Source organism: Sarcophilus harrisii, chromosome 2 (genome assembly GCF_902635505.1).
Source record: "Sarcophilus harrisii chromosome 2, mSarHar1.11, whole genome shotgun sequence".
In the NCBI taxonomy this organism is placed as follows: domain Eukaryota; kingdom Metazoa; phylum Chordata; class Mammalia; order Dasyuromorphia; family Dasyuridae; genus Sarcophilus; species Sarcophilus harrisii.
The window spans coordinates 226,665,326-226,692,741 of NC_045427.1; the positions used below are offsets into that span (position 1 = coordinate 226,665,326).

The 27,416-nt window shown below is 37.6% G+C and overlaps 1 protein-coding gene across 5 annotated transcripts in view; it reads right to left on the reverse strand.

Moving 5' to 3' along the window:
- Positions 1–4,604: 4,604 nt before the first annotated feature.
- Positions 4,605–27,416, reverse strand: part of KCNG1 (potassium voltage-gated channel modifier subfamily G member 1) — a 30,526-nt gene continuing 7,714 nt past the window's right edge. For 4 of the 5 annotated variants that reach the window (XM_012539700.2, XM_003757684.3, XM_031951634.1 and 1 more), the window contains exons 2-3: positions 16,386–17,192; positions 4,605–11,542 (exon numbers count right to left, since the gene is read on the reverse strand). In XM_012539700.2, coding sequence (XP_012395154.1) covers positions 10,772–11,542; positions 16,386–17,150 — 1,536 coding nt within the window. In that variant the 5' untranslated portion in view covers positions 17,151–17,192 and the 3' untranslated portion in view covers positions 4,605–10,771. Of the gene's footprint in view, positions 11,543–16,385; positions 17,193–20,206; positions 20,319–27,416 lie in introns of those variants that run through there. The other variant, XM_031951635.1, reaches the window with a different exon arrangement.

Genomic DNA, 27,416 nt, shown 5'->3' on the forward strand with positions numbered 1-27,416 from the left:
TAAATTTGCCCCACATTCAGTTTCTCTTCACCAGCTGTTCACTTAGAGCTGCTCACTGGAGAGCTGCAGCTACACCACTAAGGATGTGGTTTTAGTTTCTTATTTCTTTCTCTGTGACAATCTCTTGACTCAGGAGCCCATATCAAATGGCCCTGTGCCAGGCAACTCTGTTTTTCATTGAGCGTGAAGGTAAAACTAGAGGCAGAGACAGCTGGCAGGACCAGGATTCAGGATTATAGGGAATTAATAGCTGGTGTCTTCTTGCCTCCCCATCACTTTCTGCTTGCTAATATCTTACCTATTTCTGAAAATAAGACCATCTCATATTAGGTTTGTTGCCAAGCTGATGCTGATAATTACTAAATGGGCTGTTTCCTGTAGACTTAGCAGGTCACTTGGGAAGCTTTTCATTATTAGAGTTAACATATTTACTTAAAAGGAAATGGGATTTCTTTAAATATTTCCTATCACTGAGACATTTCATCAATTCATCCCCACTTTCACTTTAGTCCATAGCAATGGAAACCTACCTTATTCTGCTTTTATTTTTCCTGCAGTGGCAGATAGCATCCTGAAAAAATATTTTCCCTCTTGGTATTATTTACAACATGAATTCTTAGTAGTAATTAATCCTTGGCAACTTGATGATATAGTGGAGGACTGTGACCATTTGGATTGATAGTATGTGGGAAAATCATGTTTTAGATACTTATTTAGCTGCATGATCCTATGTAAGTCACTTAATCTTTCCTAGCCTCAATTTCTTCCTCATAAAATGAGGATAATAATAGCATCTAACTTAGAAGGCTATTGTGAGGATTAAATGTATATAATACATGCATATATGTTAAGTGCCTTATATAATTATCTCATTTGATTTTTACAATAACCCTAGGGATGTAGGTACTATTACTATAACTATTTTTGCAGATGAGGAAACTAAGGCAGACATTAAGCAACTTGCCCAGAGTCATACAGCTAGTAAGTGTTCACGACTGGATTTGAAAAATATACATGCACATACCTAAATGTGTACAGGCATTCATGTACACATACACATACACATGCACAGAAGCAGGAAAACCTGGGAAGAACAATGAAAAGAATGAGAAATAACATTTGGTTACATTGAAGATATGATTTCTATCCTGGTTCTGCTCCTTACTTCCTTTATGACTTCAAGAATTTTCCCTTTCTTCCCTGGGCCTCAGATATCAAGAAAATGAAAAAGTTGTACTAAATGATCTATTGGGTCCAATTTACTTTTATTTCCAATTTGGTTGTTGAGGAGCATTTTGATGTTGGGGAAAATGCCTTTGCTCTAGTGCTGCAGTTTCCCTATCTGTAAAAATCAAATAACTGTTGCCCTGAAAGTAGTGTTGTGAGGTTTGAGTAAATATAAAGATAGGGACTAGACCTGTGAATTCATTGTTATTGGGCATTCCCAGATGAGGAAATCTCCTTTGCTTATGCAGATTTCTGAAATTTATAGTCTTAGAAAGTTACTTAGAACATTGAGAGGTTGACTAATTTTTTAGCTGGTATGGGTCAAAGACAAGATTTGAATTCATACTTTTCTCATTCCAAAGTCTCCTTTCTATCAATTATGCCATGCTGCTGTTCACTTGAATAAAGAATGGACATGAATTGCATGGAAAAGGATGACACCCTATAGTCAGAATCATTTCCTTCTGGGGCTGCCTATAGTGGAAGAGTTGCCAGAGAGCTATGGATGGCTGGATGACCAGATGGGGAGCCGGGAAGGCTGACAGTGATGGTTGTGTGATCTTGGACAAGTCACTTAACCTCTCTGATTCTCAATTTTCTTATCTTTAAAATGAAGAGGTTAGATGAGATGGCCCTTAAGTACTCCTCCGGTTCTAAATCTTATGATCCTATGATTCTGTCTGAGAATCCCAGAATTGACCAGTTAGGTAATGTGGAGACTTTTCTGGGGTGAGGGGGGAGACAGACAGAAAGAGAGAGAGAAAGAGACAGAGACAAAGAGACACACAGAGAGAGACAGAGAGACTGAGACAGAGAGACAGAGAAAGGTAGGCAGAGAGAAAAAGACAGAGATAGAGGCAGAGAGACAGAGGCAGAGAGAGAGACAGAGAGATTAAGACACGGAGACAAAAACAGAGACAGAGACTTAGACAGGGATAGTAAGAAGCAGAGACAGAAACAGTCTAAGACAGAGATAGAGAGACAAAGTCAGAGACAGAGAGAAAGAAAAGGAAAACTTCCATTTTGAGAGCCACATGGATACAGAAGTACAGGCTGTTAGGAGTATTAGAGGGACCAACTGTGGCATGGATGAGGTGTACTTCCTCTAACTATGTGACTCCAGTGATTAGAATAATTTGGAGTTGCTTTTGTGGATGATAGGGTAGGGGTAGAATCACAGCTTTGGAGCAATCTCCTGTGCCAAGAAGTGATGGGCATACTGAGTGTGACTGTTGTACTGCTGATGGGAGCTGTTGCTTCCTGCCCATCAGGGAAGACTGTTACCTTGTCTATAATTCTTTTCATTTCTATGTAGTTTCAAATAAAAAAAGCAGGAAGCCATAACAGAGCTTGTTTGAGGCTCTTAATGATGGCAGCTAAAGATGAGAAAAGGAGAGAGGATATAAAAAAAAGGGCTCATGTAGAGTGAAAACTGGATAGTTTTTAGGCAGTGGAGTGTAAATGATGGTAGGTGATACTGTTAGCTTTGCTCCTGGTGCAAGAAAGATTTCTATTACAAAATCCAGCTCCCACTCAGAGTTTACATCCATGTTGTTTTTTATAATACTCCTTACTTATGCCACACTATGGATAGGAAATCACTACTTTACAACCTTATCCTGATCCCCCTTTTGAGGCAGCTAAGTAATATAATGGATAGAATACTAGAATTAAGAGTCAAGAAGACGAGTTCAAATCCTACATTAAATCATTTAAGTCATTCTCAGTCCCAGTTTCCTGATCTGTAGAATGGGTATAAAAATATCTTTCAAATCACAAGATTTTTTAGGAGAATTAAATAAGAATAATATATGGGAAGCACTCTGCAAACCTTAAAGTATTATATTATTATTTTGAGGTTACTTATCACTGTACGTCAGTCCCCTAGAAGTAACAACATTTGAGAAAATTTTAAAGCAGATGTTGGGTAATGTTACCTCTTTCCAGCCATTGCCCCTAAAAGAGACCACTTGTGTGCCTTTCACAGATTCCCTTTTCAAATTCCTTCCCAAATACAAAGTGAGTTCTGTGGTGAATGTTGAACAATTCCCTTAGACTTCCAATTTTGCTATTTGGAAAGAATATTTGAGTGTTTTAGTCCAATTTCTTGTTAAAAGTTCATAAATCTCTAAGTGTGGGGATCTCTAGACTTCAGAAACCTTAGGAAGATTTCATTTCCAAGTGAGATATCTTTTTTATATTATTGCAAATATCCAATATGCTTCCAAGATGACTCATTCCCAATTTAATCCCCTGCAGGAAAGTACTCTTTGTCATTTACAAAATTGCTACTACATGAATATATCCTCTGACTAAATGACAAAAATGATTTTGTCATTTTTTTAGGTACTATGCTTGCTTATGTTACAAATAGCAAAATACCTACAACAGCTACCAGTCATTTTTCTTTTCTTTTTCTTTTTTTTTTTGCTGAGGCAGTTGGGGTTAAATGACTTGCCCAGGGTTACACAGCCAGGAAGTGTTTAGTGTCTGAAACTAGATTTGAACTCAAGTCCTCCTGACTTCAGGGCCAGTGCTCTATTCACTGTGCCACCTAGCGGCCCCGACCATGTTATTTTTCTTGGTACATTTTAAAGAGTAACCATTTAGTCTCTGTATTTCAGCAAAGTGAATTTTTTGAGTTTCATCAAATCATTTGTACGAACTACAAGGTGTCACCACAAGAAAAAAGCATTTTGCTTCAATAGAATCATTATAAATAAAACTTCAAAATGATCTTAAAATATGGGTTGTCACAGCCATAAGGGAGCTTAGAGCAGAGAATATTAGAATTTGTAGGACCTTAGAATAGAAAATGTCAAAGCTATCAGTGAAGGGACCTGAGAGATCATTTCATCCAATTTCATTTTACAGGAAAGGAAACCGAGGCCCAGACTGGGATAGTGACAGACTGAAGGACTAAAACCAAGCTCTTTTGACTTTCAATCCTGTCCTCTTTCTATCACACTCTATTGCCTCCTACTTTTGTGCTTGTAAACAACCAATACTTCATGGCTGGGTGATCATCTTTCACTTTTGTTAGTTTATTTTAAAATAAGAATACATTTATAGATGGTAGTTAGTAATGTCACTTATTGTTTCTTAGCTGAACATACTGAGCAATGGTTAATGCTATTATTGAATATTGTTATTGAGTTATTTTAGTTATGTCTGACTTTTCATGACTCCATTTGCAGTTTTTTGGCAAAGATACAAGATTGATTTGCCATTTTCTTTTTCAGTTTAGTTTACAGATGAAGAAACTGAGGCAATTTGGGGCAAGTGACTTGCCTAGAGTCACACAGCTAATAAGTGTCTGAGGACAGTTTTGAACTCAGATCTTCCTGACTTCAGGCCTGGCACTCTATCCACTGCATCACCTACCTGCCTTAAATGTTGTTAAATAATATATAATGCAGTATAAAAAATAATTAAGTTGCTAAATGAAAGGTAGCATGATGTAGAGGATAGAGAACTGGCCTTGAAACTAGACAAACTTGCATTTGAGTTCTGCTTTTGATACATACTGCCTGTGTGAACTTGGACAAATCATAGATATAGGTGGGATTCTAAAAATATAAATTGCAGAGAAGATGTTAACTTGTATTGAGAGATTAAGTTTTCTCCCCGGGGAGTTCTTTATACTATTGAAATCACAAGTCCTAGTTCCTATCTTAAACTGATGTAACTATATAAATTATTTTGAGAATCAAATAAGATAAAGGTTATAGGAGCCTGTGCAAATAAATATTAGAGGTTTTTATTTTACAAGAAAGAATGCTACTTGTTATTTTGAGGGTTTTTTTGGGAAGGGGATAACAAAACCTGATTTGAATATAAAGTGGTCATCTTTTAAAAAAATAATCTTTGTTTTTAACTTTATCATTGAATTTTAGAGTCAGAAGGGGCCTTATAGATTATATTATTTTGGCCACTTATTTTATCTCCTGTAGTATCATTTGGCAATGGAACAGGTTGGGGTTTGAAATATATTGACAGAACCTGTAAATGCTAGACTCAGAGACATATTAAAGGATGGAATATTCTTGGGACAACGGGAAGCCTGGGATATTTCGGAGTGAAATGGAGTAAATTAAACCTATTTTCTTGTTGGAAAATTGCCATTTGTAATAAAATTTTTTATATTTAATATCAGAGAAAGCAAAATATTGCCAGAGTTGAAAAGACTTCACAGAGCCCTTTTTCGCAATGCAAAAAAAATATGATTTGGAAAGTGCTTCCCTGTATTGTATTATTGTGCTACATAATAGATGATGACTATGAATTTGTTTTCTGAGAATTGTTGAAAGAATAGAATGACTCGAGATGTTTATAGTCTGGAGAAGAAATTTGAATGAACATGCCAATTATCTTCAAGTTTTTGAAAGTATCATAAGGAAGGTGGCTTGGACTTGTCTTGCTGGGTCCTTGGAAGGCAGAAAGGAGAGATGGCTGGAAGTAGAGAGAGATTTAGGCTTGATGTCAGAAAAAATTTGAACAATTACAACCACCAAAAAATTGCAAAGATTTAATACTTTAAGAGGTAACCCCATTCACTAGAGATCCTCTAGTAAGGGCTGGTTGGCCACTTGCTGGCTATATTGGAAAGATTATGGATTTTTGTTAGATGGCCTTTGAGGTCTCTTCTAATTTTGAGGTTCTGTGATCCTGTGTCATGGAACAGGACTGGTATTGTTTTTCCATAAGTAGGGATAAATTGGTACTGATCATCTCCACTCTCACTCCCATTGCTTTTTTTCAAGAGAGTTGGTTGGGCTGAGGATTGTAGTTGCAAAATGGAATGGATTTAACTAGCCTTCAAAAGTCTTGGATGATCTTCAGAAGCACCAGGATGCTTAAGATCTCTCTTCAGAAGGAAACTTACAAAGACCACAAGAACTTTAAATCTTGATTGAAGGAGGGGAAACATATATGTATTCTTTCTCCAATCTTGGCTCACATGTTGGTTTATTTCACTCATGCTCTGAGATTTAGAAGCATAACAGTGGAATATCCCCCTTCCTTGCTAACAAATGGTAATCCTTTGGCACTCTATGGTTGAATCCAGGGGACTTTGGAAGGTATATGGAGCATGTCCAGGAGAAAATCACCTGGGTGGTAAAAGGGAGCCTTTAGCTTGGAAGAGATGACTTCAGAGGGACATGGTTCTGTCTTCAGATAACTGAAAGATTATTATGTAGAAAGCAACTTATTTTGCTTGATCCCAGGGAGGAGAACTAGGACAAATATGTGGAAGTTGCAGAGATAAGTTTTGATTCAGTATAAGAAAGAACTGTTTAACAAATAGAGTTTAACAGTGAGATGGGCTGCCTTGGTACCCATGGCAACTTCCTTGTCATTGGAAGTATTCAATCATGGACTTCTTAAGGATGCTGTAGAACAGAGATGGAGAACCTTTTTTCAGCCAAAAGCCATTTGGATATTTATATATTTGGATAGTTATAATAATTTATAATGAGATTATAATATAATAATTTATAATATCATTCATGGGCCATACACAATTATGCTGCTACCTGCAGTTACCTTGGCAGAACCAGACCAAATGATTTTGTGGATCTTATATCGTCCATGGACTATATGTTCCCCACCTCTGCTATAGAGGAAAGTTCTGCTTTTGTCAGGGATGAGGTTGAATCAGATGATTGATAAAATCCCTTCTAACTCTGAGATTCTGAGAATATCATGCTCTGGTTAAATTCTGAGGGCTCTCTTATCTTAGATTTCCAATACAGGAGAATTCATGTAGTCTAGTCCTTAGCTTTCTGACAGAAATCCTCCCCCCACAAAAAGCCTGCTGCTAAACTCCTAAAAACAAACTAAGGCTAAGTGGAATAGATTCCAAACTTTTCTTGGGGTTCTATAATTTTTTTCTGGGAGGTGTCATGAGGAAATTTAGACTTCATTATATTGCAAAGATTTCATGCATTTCTTGGCTCTATCCCCTCTCCTTGTCACCTCCTAGAGGATGCCACAGGATTTTAAGCTGGAAGAGGCAGTCCAAATCAGTAATTTTGCAGGTGAGGGAAGTGAGACCTTGTAAGTTAAATGACTTGTCTAAGCTCACAAAAGTAGTGCAGGACATGGGATCTAGAAAGAAATCTTTCACTACATCCTGCTGTCTAAATCTACATTCCCTCTTCCATCACACACACAAAAAACAATTTTTTTGTGAGTATCATTAAGTTTCCATCTTTTTCTTCCCTGTCACATTTCTATTTAACATTTTTAATTGTCTTCCCATCTTTCAAAGCTTCTTTAAGCTCTTGGGAGGAAAAAAACACCCCAAGCAGCTCGGTAAATCTGAAGTATTATTATTATCATCACGGTAATTCTCTATCATTCTGACACCTGCTAAAGGCAAGGCTAATTAGTCGGAAAACTTACTTTTCAGCTGTGAGTCACTGGAAGCTTTGTGTCATGGGAAACTTAAATGAGTCCCTTGTGACTCAGATGATATTTCTTTTTTGTATCACTTGTACCTGGCCATGGTAATTTTGGCTTCCCCAACGGGAGATGACATCTTAATGTCAGACCAAAGACATGGCTAATCCAGTCCAATAGGACTGAAAAGTAGAGTAACCAATTCTACCTTTCTGGTTTCTGTTTCACCTTTGTACTGCTGGTGGTAGTGGGAAACCACTCTGTTTTTAAAATAGCTCCTTAAGTTTATAATTCTGTGAGAGAAGTAGTAGGAATATTTTGTAGTGTGATTGCCAGATGTCAGACCTGAAGTCAAAAGAGAATTGAGTTTTATTTTGCCTTGGACTCTTGCTACTTGTGTGACTTAGGACTTTCTGGGCCTCAATTTCCTTACCTTTAAAGTAATAAGAGATGACTTTCAAAGTCTCTTTCAGCTCTAAAACTGATTTTAGGATTTCTATTTTATAAATTAGGAAAATGAATCTCAGAAAAGGGTAGTGGCCATATAACCAGTGTCAGAGTAGGAGCAGAACTCCAGATTTCCTGACTTCAAGTGCTTGGTGCTTTTTTCATTAAATCAAAAAGAATGATGTGTTAGAAATAACATTTTAGAGTTTAGAGGAACTGGGAGATGCCAACTCTGATCGTTGATCTGTCCTTGGGTAAATCATGAAGCATTTCTAAACCTGTTTCCTCTGTAAAATGATGGACTTGGATGGGATAAGCTCAAAAATTCCTTTCTGTTTTATATCCTATAAACATAAAATTTTCTTTTCTTTCAAAGCTCAGCTCAAATGTCACCTCCTAGAGGAGGCCCTTTTTGTTGGAATTTTGTATATTTTGTATATATTTTATATGTTGTCTTCCCCATAGAACATAAGCTCTCTGAGCGTAGAGTATTTCATTGTGTATTCTTTATCCCCAGGTCCCAGTATAATGCCTAACATATGGCTAGCATGTATTAATATCTTAATATTTCTTGATTGACATTTTCTTCCCAACTTTCACATTAACTATACCTTACTATAAGGGTTTTTAAGAAGGCTTTGACATGATTTGTAACCTCATCTCTTTGGTCTTGAGTGTTATGCATTTCTTAAGATGACCATTGGTAGGTAGACAAACCCTGATCTACTGGGCTGGGGAAAAGGGAAAAAAAAGGATGTAAGGGATATGAAAGAAGAAAAAGAAAAGGGTCAAAAGAGTAGGAAGAAGAAAAAAAGAAAGATATTTCAGAAAAAAGGAATCTCAGAGAAGTATAATGACCATGTATCTGATGTCAGAGTAGGGATAGGATACCAGATTCTTTATCAGATGAAGGTGATGAGATGCTGTTAATACATACAAGTCCAAAGTTTGGAACAAGAGAGATGATAATTCTCTGTTCTGGTCAGTCTTTGCTTGGAGTTTTATGTTCAGGTCTAGATACTACATTTTGGAAAGGATATTGACAAGCTTGAGTACAATAATCATATAAACTCCTCCAGAGAAGAGAGACCAGGATGGTGCAGTAATTAGAAAGCATACCAGTCAATCAGGAAGCACTTTTAAAGCACTTTCTTCTATGTGTCAGGCACTGTGATAAACTCTAAGACTACAAAGACAAAGGTGGAATAGTTCCTGCCTTCAGGTAGCTTATGTTCTATTGAAGAGGCAATATACATATTTATTTGCAAAACAGAAAATATGTACCAAGTTATTTTGAGGGGGAGGTCAGTAGTGACTGGGAAGATCAGGACAGGCTTCATGTAAAAGGAGGCATTTGAACTGAACTTTCAAGACAAGAGATGAGAAGGAAGTGAACTTTAAGCACAGGACGCAACCAATGCCATGGCAATGAAATGAGAGATTAAGTATTCTATGTGAGGAATAAAAGGAAAGCCAGTTTGACTGGATGATAAATTTCATGAAGGAAAGTAATGTTTAATAAGGTTGGAAAGGAAGATTGTGACTGGGTGTGAAGTTAATTAGTAGAATGAAGCTAGTTAGTCTGGAGAAGAGAGTTTATGGATTAATTGCTGTCTAGGTATCTGAAAGGTTACTATGGGAAAGATATATTAATTTTTTTTCCTGCCTTGCCCCAGAGGGGAGAAATGGGAACAATAAGAAGATAGTACAAAGAAGTAGATTATGCATGACTCAGTTTAACAAAGAATTTGCTGCTTAATCCAGGATGTCCAAAATGGGCTGAGCTATCCAGGGAAGTGATGAGCTCTCCATTACTGGGCAGTGTTCAAGCAGAGGCTGGAAGAATATTGTTCAGGGATGTTATAGATTGGCATTCTGGCTTAAGGATGAGCCAAGTTACTAAGTTATCTCTGAGACCTTTTCCAGTTTAGAGATCTGATTCATGGTCACCACTATTTCTTCCATAGGCTGTTTGCTGTATACAGACCCTCACTAAGCTAAATAAGATTGAAATAAAATACTATTTAGTTAGTGATATCAAGGAATACTCCCATGTAACTTTGCCCCAATCAACATCCTTTTGTAATGAAATTTAGTGCTACTACTAAGACCCATCCAAACCTTGCTATAAATGCTATTTGGTAAATCCAAAATTTAAAACATTTTTTACTGGCAATGTATTTATAACACTGATTGAGCTGACACGTTTTATAGAGTTAATGCATGCTATTAGGGAGAGCATCTGTACATTCTTTACTTTTTCCAAGAGGTATCTTTTCTGGATATTGGTTAACTCTACAAATGCAGAAAGAATTCTTTTCTTTTTTATTTTTGTCTTAGATTTCTTTAATAGTGGATACTACAACCTAAAAGCAGATGTACTTTTCTTGAAAATGATATCATGTATAAATATCCATAGGGACACTGGTTTCAATAGGCACATTATTTTTATGTGGGCTAAAAAAGGGAAGAAAACATTTCTTTATTGATGGACATGAACCTATTGATTGTGGCAAAATATAGGGACCATCTATGGCTATGTGCTCCATACATAACACTCCTTTTCTCTCTTGTCTCTGTAAGATGAATACCCACTGTTCAGTAGTCACAGATATCAGGGTGATCTTTGGGGAGACCTCACTGCCAAGGCCACTTAAGTGTCACTCCAGAGGAAATTCGGAATTGTCTAATTTCAATTGTTGTTTCTAGTGTCTGAGGAGGTGCTGCCAAATAAAACGTTGCTGTTCTGTGACATGTTACTTAACTGTGACTTGGTTTTGATCAGGAATTGTGCCCTCCTGTACATGACCCTTTCCTGTTCCTGCTTCAGCTCCAGGTAGGAGCGGGAGAATGTATGGAAGATGGAGGTCACAGGAAATGCCATAAGAAGGATGCCACTAAGGATGCTGCTCAGGGCCACCACCTGGCCAGGGGTGCTTCTGGGTACCATGTCCCCATAACCCACTGTGGTCATGGTGATGACAGCCCACCAGTAGCAGGCTGGAATGCTGCTGAATTCTTGGCTATCAGCCATCTCGTTCTCAATGACATAAAGTAATGGGGCAAACAGGGCAATGGCCACGCAAAGGAACAGCAGCAAAAGCCCAAATTCCCGGGTGCACCGTCGGGCTGTGAGCCCAAGTGTCTGCAGGCCCAAAGAGTGTCTCGCCAGCCTCATGACATATAAGATCCTCAAGGCCCGCAGGATACGGAGCACCAGGCCCACCTTGTCCAGATAGCTGTTTCCAGAGCTAGGTTTTTTTTGACCCACAGATGTGCTATCCACCACCAGAGTAATGTAATAGGGAAGGATAGCGATTATGTCAATCAGAGTCAGTGGGCTCCGGAGAAAGGCAAACTTGCTGGGAGCCTGGATGAACCTCAGCAGGAACTCAAGGGAGAACCAGCCCACGCATACTGACTCCACAATGAAGATGTTGTAGCACATCTGGGAGCATTCACCCTGAGAAAGAGAAAAGATGCTAGGATCAGGGACAAAACAGCAACATCTTTGGCATGGAAATAAAGATGAAGTCTGGGAAAGAGGAGCATATAACGGAAATAAACAAAATCAAAATAAAGTGACTGAGAGAATGAAGTTAGACTTATTTGATAAATATTGAAATTGTCATCTTCTGCTGTTTGAAAGACTGAAGGCCATACGTGGCTATGTGCTAGGGGAATCTAATAAGAATACTTCCAAGGCCTTGAAACTGGGAATTATAGAACAAACAAACAGAAGGAATAACTACATTGGATTACTTAGGAATATGACTTCCTTTTTCTAGGCCTTCCCTCTAAAATGAGAGAGTTGTACTATATGACCTCTTTTTGTTGTTGTTGTTTAATTATTTCAGTCACACCTGATTGTTCATGATCTTATTTGGGGTTTTCTTAGCAAAGATACTCAAGTGGTTTGCCATTTCCCTCTCCAATATATAACTCTTTGGTTCCCTCTAATCTAAACCTATGATGATAATGGCGATTCTAGTTATTTTGTAAAAAGCGGAAGATTAGGAAGACATAAGATTTGTAACTACAAGGATCTTAGAGATCATCTAACCTAATCCCTTCATTTTATAAATGATGAAACTCAGATCCAGATAGAAGGAATACAGATAGTGTACAGCAGAGACGGGGGTTGAAATCAGGTTCTGTGAATTTGAATTTTGTTCTCTCTTCACTATATCATTCTGCCTCAAAGACTTGGATTTGTGTCCAGGATCTATCGCTTTTTACTGGATTACTTTGGGCAAATCACTTCAATTCAACAAGCATTTATTAAATATCTACTTGATGGTAGACACTGGACTACATGTTCAAGATACAAAGACAGAAGTAAAAAATAATCTCTGTACTGAAGAATCTTACATTACACTCATTGAGACACTTAATCTTTTTGAAACTCAATTTCCTCATTGAAAAATGGAGATAATAATGTCTGTACTACTTCCCTCACAAATGTATTGTGAAGAAAGCATCCATAAATTACTATTATTTTCAGTTATTCTCCTAAGGGGATATTATAAGACTAAAATATAAGTATATTTAAAAAAGGGCTTTGATGAATGAGTGAAGGATGATAATTGGATGTCTGGGAACATATCCTTAACTTTTTTAGAAATGGTACTTTTATTGGGAGATCAAAAAGGTCATATAGTCTTCCCCCCATTGAATAAATTATTAAAGTGTAAAATATTCAATTCTAGGCATTCATTATCATATAACCAATGGGGGTGAAATAGGGAATACTTAGTGGTTTACAGCTCACTCTTGGGTATGACTTCTTGGTGGGCCCCAGGGAGGTGGGGCTAGGCTGTTGTTACAGCTCTATAGGCCTCCCTGATGAGCTCACAACGTATGCTGCCAAAGGAACTAGGAGTCTCTCTGCTGCCACAGAGAGGGAGTAGATGCTTCTTTCCCTCTCTCCCCACCCCCACTGGGAGGAAAGATATAGAAATAACTTCTGAAGTTATGAAGGCATTCAGGGATGGCCAGGATAATACAAATTCCATAAAAGAACTTGAAATTGTTTCTGCCTTGTGTCAAAGAAATTTATTTCTACAACGTCAGCAAGGAGGAATGTCAGCTGTCAGGCACCAGGATATGAAGTGCAGTGAACTAAGGCAACGTGTTGAGGTGCATGTCAGCAGTGGGAGTTCTGCCATTGAACACTTGCAAATCATTGCACTCCCCCTTTTTCTAACGTGTTAAAACCCAGTGTGTGGCCAGATAGATTTCCTTGTCTTTCTATTAGAAAATGTTAGGCTCTGCTGGTATTTAAAAAGCTTAAGGACAGAGCAGCCTGCAGCTTGTATATCATAGATATCTTGAGAAAGCTGCTATATTGTCTATATCATGTTCAAAGAAGGTACATTGTGTAGTAGATCAAGTCTGAACACTGGGGACAAATTATGGTTCCACATTTAACTGTGGAAACTTTGGCAAATCAGATTACCTCCATGTAACTATTTGTGTGGTACTTTCCTAATATCTATCATGTGAGTACTGAAATATAAAAAATATCCTTATTTATAGGTGGAGGAAGCTGATTACCACACAAATAGATGAAGTGCTTCAGAAATTATTATTATTGGAACAATCCTGTAATTGATATAGGAACTTAATAGAAGGGAACTCCTGATTGACAATTGCTCTGCAATTTTTAATATTAGTTGGGGGCAACTAGTTGTTGCAGTGGAAAAAACATGGGTCCTGGAGTCAGGAGTTCCAGTCTGACTGCAGACACTTAGTAGCTGTGTGATGTTGGACAACCCTAACTGCCTCAAAAGAAAAATTATAGTCTTAGAGAATTGCCTGAGACATGAGAATTTAAGTGATTTGCTTGGGGTCATACAGACAATATTCGTTAGAAGAACTGAACTTAGGGTTTCCTGACTCTGAGACTGCTTTATCTACTGTGCCTTTTAAAATGAGTGATTATTAATAAATGTCTGAACCAAAATAAAGAATCATAGGGTATACGTTTGAGGGAATGCCTACCAGAGCCAAGACTTGGCTTTAGATACTTTGGACACCAAATGTAGTGCTCTTTCCATCACACCACACTGCTTCCAAGACAAATTAATGTATGTTTTCACTGGGCAGAGGTATGTGTGTGTGTGTGTGTGTGTGTGTGTGTGTGTAGTAAAGACAAGGAAAAATAATGTAGGGGAGTATGGAGAAGAGATTGTTTTGTTGCATTTGTTTCATGTTGACTCTGTTGGGAAAAAAAAGATTCTTAGGGAGAAAACAATTCCACCCCAAATATTAATATTCAAAACCTGTCTAGTATATTTTTGTGGATAGTTATATACTTGGGGCTAAATCTAATGCCATGATTCTTTTCCTCAAACAGAACAGGGGACCTATTAATATCTGCCTAGTGAAAACAGAGTCAATTAAATTTAGAATTAATAAGCGATGAATTAGTTCTCCAACAGTAATTATTTTATGTTTAATTAATAGTTATATCTGTTATTATGTACATTATCTATCCAGCAATGGTTCTTAAACCTTGTTTGCATCATGGAAACCTTTGGTAATCTGATGACCTCTTCTGAATCCTTTTAAATGTATAAAATAAAATATATAGAATTACAAAGGAAAATAATTATAATGATCATAGCTACAAAATTTTTTTAAGAAAAAGATTGCAGATCCCAGATTAAGGATTCCTGTTATCCAGGGACAAATTCTGTGTGTGTGTGTATGTGTGTGTGTGTAGGAATGACCAACTCTTTTCTTCAGAGAATGTAAGCTCCTTGAGGATAAGAGTTGCTTAATTTTTCTATTTTCATATTCAGTGCTAAGTATAATGTCTTGCACTTAAGAAATTTTTTGTTGAATTGAAATAGAGCACTTGACTTATATTCAGAAAACCAGGGTCTGAGAGTCCTTTTTCTGTCACTAAGCAGAGTAACCATGGATAAAGTCATTTTAACCTCTTTGAGCCTCAGTTTTTTTGATGTGTAAAGTGGGGACAGTAATAAAAGGCACTCATTACTTTAGAACTCTCATGCGAAAATTCTCTGTGACCTGTTGGAAAGAAAGCACTTTATCAACTATAAAGTATTATATAAATGTGAACTATTACAAATTATCCAAATTTGTATTTTAATTATGCTCTTCTACTGAAGTCCTCTTCTTCCTTCTCCTAATAGCTAACATTTATTTAAATAACACTTTAAAGTTTATAAAGTGCTTTTATTATATTATCTCTTTTGAGTCTCATAATCCTGTGAATTAGGTGCTACTATTATCTCCTTTTTAGAACTAAGTAAATTAAGGCTGAGAGAAGTTTAGTGATTTGTATAAATCATACAACTAGTAACTATCTGAGGCAGAATTAAAATTCAGTACTGCCTGACCTTCAAGTCTAGTCCGCTATGTGTGGCTATGATATTGGATTCTCAAAGTACAGATCAGCAAAGCAAATACCCCAGCAAGTTCTCTCAAACTGGAAAGTCTTTGGGTCTAGAATTACTTACTGTCCATAAGCCAGGGTAGCTAAGTTTAAAAAGGCTCATCACCAGGGTGGCCACAGGATCATGGATTTTTTGGTCATGACATTCCTCAACAACTACATAATAAATTGGAGAAGAGTGTAATTTGCATTAAATGAGGAAGTAATCCACACTGGTGAAGTGATAGACCCTAAAAATAGGGAAGGGTGTGGTAAAGAGGGACTAAGAATGGGATAAAGTACTCAAGTGAGATTCATTTCCCATTTTTGACTCTAAGTTCCTTAAGGTCAAGAATCACCAAGTCTTATTTATCTTCCGATCTTCCACTCCTCCCCAGCACAGCAGAGTGTAGAGCACACAGGTTTCACTTCCAAATGAATGAGTATTCAGCTTCCACTCCAAAATATTCTTCAGATTTTGCATTTGTTATTTTACATGTATTAAATAGGAACTAAGTTCAAATCTTACTATTTATATGACTGTCAAGAAGTTATTTTTCCCCCTCAAGAACTCACTACTCTTATCTGTAAAGGGCCTAGTTTCAAATCCTAGTACTACTTCTATTGCCTTGGTCCATAACTTCTCTAGACCTCAGTTTCCTCATCTGTAAAATAAGTGGTTGGACTTGCCGATCCTGAGATTTTTTTTTAGCTCTAAACATATGATCCTATAAGGGAGCTTAGAATAAAGGACCTCTGGAGTTCCTTCCATCTCTGTGATCCTATAATGCCCATAGGATCTTAGATTTGATGCCTCTCCTGATACTTAAATACCCCAAAGCAAAACTCTTCTAACTAACTTTTTTTTCCTGACTTTTCCCCCATACTAGAAGAAACTTACTTGTTCTTCCTCTTCTCTCAAGCTGGGCATGGTGCTGATAGATAGATTCACTGCAGTGATGGTCACAAACAGCACAGACAGGCAGGCAAACACCTTCCCTGGCAGCCCTGAATGAGGTCTCTCTACCATGTCCTGCAGCCTCTTCATGCACTGGCCCAGCCCAGTCTCCTCGGCAATCTCCCCAGGACTCTCGCTCTCCAGGAGATCATCCTCCCTCTCATTCATCTCTGCGAACTCCTCGATCTTCTGCAGGTATCTCCGCCGGCAACACCAATCCAGGTTGTCCTCCTCGATGCCCCAGTACAGGAGCTCCTCCTGGAAAGAAAGGGCGCACATCTCCCTGAGCAGCCGGAGCTTCCCCACCCGGAGGAAGGTCAAGATTGTCCGAAAGGCCCCAGGGTTGCGGTCAAAGAAGAACTCGTTGCAGGTCACATCATAATCATCACAGACATTGAGGATGTCATCAAAGTTGGTGCAAGATTTCAGCTGGCCCAGACGAGTAAGGGGAAACTCATCCAGAGTAGTCCATGGCAGCAGGTACTTGATTCCCCCCACATTAATAATGATCTGTCTCTTTCGGTCTTCAGGCTGGCTGCTTTGGTGGGCATTGTCTTTGGGGTGAAGTCTCTTGGCTCTGCGGTAAAACACACCCTTGAGGGACTCAGACCGAGGAAAGAATGCATGCTGATGATTGAAGGAAGCATCAGAAGTGCAGCTCAGGGCACTATAGTCATAATCTGAGTTTTCTCCAGGCAAGAGGGTCATTTTGGTAACTTAACATCACTTGAATAGGTCAGCAATGGAAATCTGGAAAAAAGGAGGAAAATCATCTCCTTATTATAATGATCAATCAATCAACCCAACAATAATAATAAAGCTAGCATTTACATAAGAACTTTAAGGTTTGCAAAGACCTTTACATAGATCTTGTCATTTTGAAATAACTCTGTGAAGTAGATGCTATTATTACTCCTATTTTACAGATGAGTAAACAGAGGGTTCAAAAGCTAGTAAGTGCCTAAGTTTGGATTTGCATTTCAGACTTTCTGACTCCAAGCCTAAGGAGTCCATTGTATTCCCTGGATGCCAAGATTTAGATCTAGAAGGGACCTTAGAGGCAAGTGAGTCACAGGATCATAGATCTAGAACTGAGACCATTTAATGCAACCCTTCCCTGTGCAGATGAGGAAACATAGGACCTGCAAGATTGCTCAAGGCCATATAAGCATCAGAAATGGGATTTGAATCTATCAGTTTTTTGACTAAAGTACAGAACATAGCTTTCAATCACAAGCTTTCACTAAGCACCTAAAAGATATCAAAGATTAGCTAGATAGTGTAGTTGATAAAGCACTGGCCTGCAGTCAGAAGGATCTGAGTTCAAATCAGACCTCAGACACTAGCTGTATGTCACCTTATTTGCCTCAGTTTACTCATCTGTAAAATGAGTTGGAGAAAGAAATGGGAAAACACTCTTTGCCAATATAACCCCAAATGGGGTCATGAAGAGTCAGACATGACTGAACAACACAATAAAGAAAAGAAAAATTATCACTGAAAGACTTCAATATTGTGTTCAGTATAATGGATAATCATGACTTCAGAATAGTTATGATGAGTCATACTTCAAAACATACATTTTCAGATCCAGCCAATGTGATGATTTGTTTTGTTTGACTGATTTGTTACAAAAGGAGGACTTTATTTTTTGGGAGTGAGAAGGAAGTTAGTGGGTGGCCTGCAATGAAAGAAAAAAAAGGAAAGAAAAGAGCATCAATGAAACAGTGAAAAATATACAAGAAGTGAGAAACAAGTTCAGAAGAGGACATATAAGTAGGGCAGTGTTGATACTGTGTTAAATTTAACACATGAAAAAAGTTTCATATGTGATCCTCTTTTCGTTATAATTTGAAATTTTTGATAGCTAAGTTCATTAATAAAAAAGAAAACTGAAAAGATTTTATCCTTTTGACTTTACAACTTTCTCATCCTAAAGTACCTTTTTGCTCTTGTGATTGACTCTTTTCCCCTAGAACCTCCATTTCAAGACCTTAAGTCAGCCATCTTTCATCCTTCAGAGTAATCCTGACTTGGATTCTGATTCTCTGGACTTTGGCACTATCTCTACTCTACCTCCCACTTCTTTTTTGGTGTTATCTTTCCCCATTGGAACGCAAAGTTTCTCTTTGCTTGTATTTATATCTTCTGCCTTTAGCACAATGCCTGCCACATAGTAAGCACTTAAATACTTGACTCACAGTACTATAGGAGATGGTACTTGAGCTGAGCTTTGAAGTCCACTAGGGACTCTAAATGGTCAAGCTACTAGGCCTGGGAGACAGCCTGTACAAAGTTGCAAAGACAAGAAACTAATTATTGAGTGTGAAGTGTGAAGGATAGTTAGTAGGCAAAGTCAGTGACAATGAAAAATAAGACTTGAAAAGTGGTTTTTATTTATTTTTATTTTTTATTTATGCATCCAATTATCCATTTATTTGTCCAAATTCTAAGAACTGTTTTGGAGATTCAGCTATATGTAATCTTGAACCACAGAATCTTAGTGCAAAAAAGTTAACTGGCATATGAGAACTCATATGAGTCTCAGAATGGAGAAGGTAGAATGTGGGAGCTAGAAGAAATTTTGCAATATAAAATATATATTTTAACTGGAAGGCCCTTTGTGCACAGGATATTAGATCTAGAAAGTACCTTAGACAGTAGTTCTCAAACATTTTTGTTCTTCATTATTTTTATACTATTAAAATTATTGAGGACCTATTCAAAAAGTTTTTGTTTATTAGGTTATATTTATAGATATTTACCATTTTAGAAATAAAAACTAATTTTGAATTGGTTCTAAAAGGGCTTCAGAGACCCCTATGATTCTCTGAACCACACTTTGAGAACCAGCTCTTAGAACATGGCACCATGAGATGAAAAGGGCTGATGGAAACAAATGGATCATTAGGGCTTAAAGAACTATTAGGAGGCACAAGCTCTTAGCTTTCTATGTGTTTTGGATCCTGTTGGCAGTCTAATGCAGCCCATGAACTCCTCAGAATAATGTTTTTAAAGGTATAAAGTAACATACATAGAATCACAAAGGAAACCAATTATACTAAAGTTTTCAGTTGGTCTATCATCTGTCTATCTATCTATCTATCCATCCATCCCTGACAGTTTCTAGGTCAACAGCTATTGCTTTAGACTCCTTTCTGAGTTTCCAAGAGCCCCTTTTAGTTCAAATAGTTTAGTTCTTAGGATCCTAGTTCTAGACCTGGAAGGGCCTACATGGGTCCCACCTCCTTATTTTATGAATGACAATGGAGATTAAATGACTTGCCCATGATCACATTGGTAGTAAGTATCAGAGCTGGCAGCTGAATCCAGGCCCTCAACCTTCAGCTCCTCAATACCTTTCCTACTCTTATCATGCTTCCTCCCTATGAGTCAGCATTCATCCAGCTCTGATGGTTTTATCGGCTTTTAGATGACATGATCTAAATCTTTCATTTTGCAGATAAAAATCCTGAGGACAGAGAAGTCACTCACCCAAGATCACACAGCTGGGTTTACTGAGTAACAGAAATAAAGCCTGGGTATTTGTTTGAGATCCCCTCTCCATGAACTCTAGAAGGATAATTATTATCAGCAAATAATCCAGGTAGGGAATAAAAGCTCATAGAAGCAAAACTAGGGGTAGGCAGCTGCCAAAGGCTCATCATTAGCAGATAGGGGAGGGCATGGGACGAGGAGAAGGCAAGAAGGGATACTTTTAAAAAGCCTGTTTGAATCTCAATGGCTTTGGGATCTTCACTCACAGTAGTGTTCATTCCCCTGGTGTAGATATGCTTTAGCCACAGCTCTTCATCATATCCAGTTCTAATTCAGACCCTTTTCTAGAGGTCCTCAAAAAGGAAGGACTCTTTAAGTCTTTTTTCTGGTTCTTTGAATTTCTCAAGGTATAATTCAGTACTCAGGCAGCCAATTTACTGTTGCTATTATTCAGTCATGTCTGACTCTTTGTGACCCTATTTAGAATTTTCTTAGTAAAGACACTGGAATGATTTGCCATTTTCTTCTCCAGCTCATTTTACATATGAGAAAACTGAGGCAAATGGGTTAAATGACTTGTTCAGGATCATACAGATAGTAAATATTTGAGACTAGATTTGAATTCAGGAGGATAAGTCTTCCTAACTTCAGGTCCAGCACTCCATACACTGGGCCACAATAAATGGTAGATTTCCTACCCATTTATTTTCTCTCCTTCTTGTTATTTAAAAAAAATGCATTTATTTTTACTGCTAGGAAATTCAAGTCTCCATAGTGGATAGTATTGGAAGAAATCAAATGGCAAGAATTTCAATGAAGGCTCTGGGAAAGCATAGTGGTACCTTGGAGAGGGTCCTGGCTCCAGCATTAAGAGTTCTTGAATTCAAATCTTGCCTTAGATACTTAAATACTTCTGTGAATTTAGGTGGATAATTTAAACTTCTGGGCATGAATTAAATCACCTATAAAATGAAAGTTGCACTATATGATTTCCAAGGTTCTATTTCCTAGACCAATAAATGTCAATTATTGAAGTTAATACCCAAGACTGTACAATTTTTAAAGCTGTTTAGGGTCTTATGAATGCCTTGCCCTGCTATCACTGGGAGAGAAACATGTTTGTTTAGGGCAATCCTAATAAGACCCCAAATAATGGGTGAGTTTCTAGAAGAAGAACAAAAATGCAAAATCTTTTATGTCCTTTTTGTGTCCCTTATGGAAACAAGTTCTATAACCCTCACTAAGAATGAAAAGAGAAGTTCAGTACAGGAATGTCTCCTTGTCTGGAATAGCTTTTTTTTCTCCCGAAACTGTGTGTAAATGCAGTATGTGCAAGGGGAAACTCCTTATTTAAGTGATTGTGGATCCATTAAAATGGTTCAGCTGCCCCATTCATTACCTTTTGTGAAAGCTAGGTTTTCTGACATGGAATCAATGGAAAAGAATATTAGATTTTAAGTCAATAACTGAGGTTTCAGTCTTGAATCTGCTGGTAATACCTATGTGACCACAAACTCCTCCTGGGCTCTGTTTCTGAATGAGATGGCTTGAAAACTAAAATTCTTTCATGCATTTTATTTTATAATAGACAAAGTCTTTTTATGGAGATAATATTTGTAAAGAACTTGGTATATTTACTGGTACCTAGTAGATGCTTGAGAAATACTTATTCCTTTCCCATTTTGATTAAATTTCTTTAAAAAAAAAGATGATTATTCTTGCAACAATTGAAAATTGATTCAGATACCAGTTCTGATGCTTACTATTTGACCTTAGTCAAGTTCAGTTTCTTTATTTATAAAATCAAGAAGTTGGACTAGATGGCCTCTAAAATCTCTCCAGCTCTAGATTTAAGATCTTGTGATCCTATGAATATTGACTTTCCAGCAAGGTTTTTTTTTTTTAACTTTAACTTTAACTTATAAAAATGGTAATTAGAACTTTGGTGACGTGATCAGGGTTCTATGGGGAAAGTATGAGAACAATCACATTGTAGGCACTTCACATCAGCAGTGAGTGCTTCTTTTCAGATCTAAAACAATTTTTCCTTTTTGTCATTGTAGAAAGGAGGAAAAATGAGATTTTTGGTAATAAGAAGAAAGAGGCAAATGAATATTGTTCTGTCTTTACAACTAGTGAAAGAACCCTTAGGAAACAGTCAGAATTGTAATAAACCCTTCCTTTTCAGTCTCATACTGCTTCAACCCTTCTGGTTTTTCCTTCTAGCAGATGGCTTCCCCAATTAGATATTTCCCATTTCTTTCCATCACAGGCACATCCCTGTCATGAATTAGAGCATCGTCATCCTCTCTGACAATTTAATATGAAAGAAAAGTCACGCTCATCCTTGTCCACCAGCTCACCAAGGAATGATACATATTTTATATTCCAGTCTTCCAGCACAAGGCTCTCTAGACATGGTAAAAGATTGTAATTTGCTAAATGAGGTTGGGGTGCTCATTCTTTTTAGCTCACAATTCAACTAATTCTATGTCTAATCTATGTCTAAGTCTAATGCATATGATTTTGTTTCATCTCTCAAGCAGTTTAACTAGACAAACTCATTATATGCAATGCCAATTCTCTTGCACTAGAATTAAAAGTTCCCTAAACTTTAAAATAGTTACTCCAACCTAGCAAGATATCTTAGTTATAACTAAAGTGGTATTTTAATAATGTACGCAATGTATCTATCCTTGGGTTCTTGGTGGAGTTGGGTTTCACTTATGAAGGTGAAAGAGAGGAAGATTAGGAACGAGGAGGTAGCAAAAGTTATGAGTGTGTTATCTTTAGGAATTAGGGAAGGTGTGGAGGGCAGAAGTGAGTGAGAGGACTGACGGGGAGTGAAGGGAGATGGACAGGCAAGGATGGTACTGGGTAATGGTAAAATTTATTCAAGAGAGTTGGAAGTAAGGAATCTGAATCTAATGTTGAAAGTGAAGGCTAGTAAAGGTAGGAGCTTTCTAGGAAGAAGTTGATGGGATTATGTAGGTGACAAAATTGGGGTGGAGCCTTTGCCTGGATTGGGAGAGAAGAGAGGCCATAGATTTAGTGGCAGTGTGAGGCACTCGGATTGACTCAGGTGGAGACTGTGGAGCTAAAGGGCTACTACAGAAGTTTATGAGATAGGTCCCTAAGAGAAAAAGTCTGTTTTGGAAAGAGTGATGGAATTTGAAGATATGGATTTCACCTTTTTACTAGTTATATATCTGAACAAGACATTTTACCTAAATTAAACTCAGTTCCTCTGTAAAATGGGTCATCATATATGGCTAGGACCCCAGAGAAAGCTATCTCAGAGGATAGATCAAATTTTTGGTTTTGATCAGATGTAAATAGTGACATCCATGGTTAGGACAGTATTTTTTTACATATGAAAATCTTAGCCTGTGATGCCAATATGAAATAGCTATCAATTCTCAAATAGGGGTCCCTGTCTTCCTGATCCAAGGACAGCTTATTCTGTTATTCTGTTCTTTACCCTAGGAAAAGTCATCTTCTTCATGCCACTTTCATCTACTTTCCACAAGTAATTTTAAAATAATTCATGAGTGAGCAGTTAATCCAGCATGCCCTTACCCCCCTGCCTCTGCCATTGGCAACTTGAATGTGCTAGGAAGAGTTGATTCTTGAGAGATACATGGGCAGGAACTTGTGACTATGAGAGAATTGCTGGTGGATAGGTGCTGAAATGTACTTAAGTATACTCTGGAGGATAGTAAACTTCAGATTCTGCTAAATTATTAGATTGAAGATTTGGGTCCTAGTTCCTTGCTTTCTCATAAGCTAGCTGTGTGATCTTGGTCAGGTCTTAATTTCTTTATTTAATTTCTATATTCTAATTATGAATAGGTTGGTTGAATAAGTGAATTGAAGTCCCTTATAGCTTTTAACTTTCCATGTTCTAAATTTCTATCTAGCTCTCATATATCTAGCTCCACTGTGACCCAAGGAATAGGACTTCAGCAGTCCATGAGAGCCCCTGCTTGTCAGGCTTGGCAGATACAAAGAACAGTTCTGGCAGCAGTGAATGACTTATTTTCATGTTTCCTTAGAAGACTTGTCCTGATTGCTTGAATGAACTATGCCCCAATAACTCTTCCTATGTTGGGGCTGCAATTTATAGGATCTTGCAGGATTTGATTGGTAAGAAGGAACAAACTCTTTAGGCTATTGGGAGGAGTGTGCTCCTCCCCATTTTTTAAGACTCACCTTATTCCCTCCTGATGCCAGGTGAGACATTTTTGTTTGTTGTTATTATTCAGTCATTTCAGTGTGTCCTATTCTTTGTGACCCCACTTGGAGTTTTCTTGGCAAAAATATTGGAGTGGTTTACCGTTTCGTTCTCCAACTCACTTTACAGATGAAGAAACTGAGGCAAACACGTTTAAGTGACTTATCCAGATAGTAAGTGTCTGCAGCTGAATTTGAATTCTTCCTGACTTCAGATCTTATTCACAATACTATTGAACCACACCAATAAGGTATTTATTGAAGAGCAATCAAACTTCAACTCAATGAGATTTCCTCATTGTGGACAATTTTATATTATTTAAAAATACTTCAAGGATTATTTCATCAGTGCAGGCAATTTCTCCACCAAGGTAGATTTAATTAATCCAATCCAAACCTACTATGTGATGATGTATAAGAGGCAGAATTGGCTTGTAGCCATGAAGACTCAGGTTCAAATTATGCATCTGATGTATACTGATTCTGTGACCTTGGACAAGACTTAATTTCTCAGGATCCTAAGCAACTCATAACCCTATATGTTGTGGAGAAGGTACCAACTTATTGAGAAATTTCTTCACCTGAGAGTTTCCTATAACAATTAATCTCCAGATTCAGTTCCTTTTCTTACACCATATACAAAGCACTGAAGTCTAATTCTAGGCCTACAAAGACTTTTTGTATAATACCTGTTTCTTAAGACCTTGCATTCTCCCTGAGATGCTTATATCTAATATTTGTCACTATTCTCAATGGAATGACTGAGAATTGCTGGGGCCCTAAAACTTGAATTCAAATCTGACCTTAGATACAGAAACAAACAAACAAAAAAAGGTGCAGCTAGGTGGTGCAGTGGATAGAACACCAGCCCTGAACTCAGCAGGACCCAAGTTCAAATCTGGTTTCAGACATTTAAATACTTCCTAGCTATGTGACCCTGGGCAAGTCACTTAACTCCAATTGCCTGAGTAAAAAATACAAAAATAAGCAAAATCTGACCTCAGATATTTTCTAGTTGTATGACTCTTGGTAAATCATTTAATCTCCTTGCCTCAGTTTCCTGATCTATAAAATGAGCTAGAGAAGAAAATGGCAAGCTACTCTAGTATCTTTGCCAAGAAAATCCTACATGGGATTGTGAAGAGTTGGGTATGACTGAAATGACTGAAAACCAACAATAAATATTTATCATTCAACCTAACACAGTGATAACCCTTTTGTAACTGAGCTAGGTTAATCTTTGGCCAACAGGTAAGCAGCTTAATATGCATTGTATTTGAAGCCTTTCTAACTTGGTAGGACCTGACAGAGCTTGAACTTTCCTGTAATCTTCAAGGATTAGGTTCAGATTCTTGTCTCAATGACACATTAAAATTTCTTCAGTTAAATCTGATTTACACTGTTCAGAACAGCTAAGTATACTTTGGGTTTTTTTGTCTACATGTTGCAGATGGTACAAGAGATTGAAAGGAGAATGCTCCCATAATTTAACTTTTGGGAAAGACCATAGCATGCCTTTAAGCAGCATGTCTTCAGTGCTATCTAAGAAGTTAAATTGTTGTTTATCTCAATTCTTGGTCATTTCAATTGATTTTCAAATGTTCAGACAGGTTAAAAGGCATTCTTTTTAGCTCAACATGAATCTTTCAAATTTAATATTGTGGTTATAATAAAGGTTTGGAGAACAGTAAGCCTCAGCTTTTACCCAGGTACAAGGTGATTAAATAAATAAAATGAATGGGTTGAATAAGTGGATTACTAAGATCCCTTACAGCTTTTAATTTTCCATGTTCTCAATTTGTATCTAGTTCTCATAGTCTATGTGCTAAAATTCTTTCCATGTTCTGATATCTATGCTCGAAGATCCCTTTCACTTCTGATATTTTATATTATAATATTTTATATTTTATATTATAATATTATTTATATTATATGATATTTTATATTATTGTTAATCTACAATCTGTTAATTTGACAGAATGAGGAAATTTTCCAATAGAAAACATTAAAACATTTTAGCTCTTGTGATTTATTTCTATCTTATCCCTGCCAAGAGGTTCCAAATTAGTACTCTGTCCTTAATTCTGTGTGTGTGTGTGTGTGTGTGTGAGAGAGAGAGAGAGAGAGAGCGCGCGAGAGAGACACACACACAGAAACACAAAGATAGAAGTCAGAGACATGACAGAGGCAGAAGAGTGGGGAAAGAAGGGAAGGAGGGAGGGAGGGAGAGAGAGAGAAGGAAAGAGAGGGAGACAGAGAGAAAGAGAGAAGGCAGATACAGAGATATGAGACAGAGAGGCACAAGAGGAAGAAGGGGAGAAAGAATGGAAGGAGGGAGGGAAAGAGGGAGGAGGGAGAGAGAGAAGAAAAGAAGGAGGAGGAGGAGGAGAAGAAGGAAGAGGAGGAAGAGGAGGAGGAGGAAGGAACAGGGGAGGAGGAGAAAGAGGAGAAGAGGAGAGAGAGAGAAACATGAGATAAAGATATAAAAGAAAAGAGGTGAAGAAAGGGAGAGAAAAAAAGAGACTCTCTCTTTCCCTCTCTCCCTCTCCCTTCTCTGTCTCTCTGTCTCTGTCTCTGTCTCTGTCTCTGTCTCTGTCTCTGTCTCTGTCTCTCTCTCTCTCTCTCTCTCTCTCTCTCTCTCTGTGTGTGTGTGTGTGTGTAAAATGAAACATGCCTAGCAAGTGACCCATGAAATTATAGATCACCAACTAGGACTCCCTCCTCCCTACTTTTTCGAGATCCAGTTTTTTCCTGGTTCCTCTCCTATCTGTCTGGCCTTTTCAGTTTATTTTTCTGGAAGCCTCCAAGTTTTGTCCCCTCTTAGTAGGAGAACTTCATCCTGTGTTCTCATCTCTTTCCACTTTCTCTTTCTCTTGGTATGCTCATTAGTCCTGGTGGCTTAGATATCATTGCTATGTAGATGACTGTCAAATCTACTATCTGTCTTTTATCTTTCCTAAGGTCTCTCAATCATCATCAACTGCTTGATGAACATCTCCACCTGTACATCCCTTAGGCATCTCAAACTTAATGTATCCACAATGGAACTCTATTCCCCTATCCTACCTTTTGAACTCCCCTGTTTCTAGCAAGGGTACCATCATCATTCTCGTCAACCCAGATTTATAACCTTACTCTTCCTCCCTCATCATATCCAAATGTCAGATCTGATTGTTCCTATCTTTATAGTATATCTCTTATCCATCCCCATCTCTCCACTTATAGGACTACTACCCTATTAAA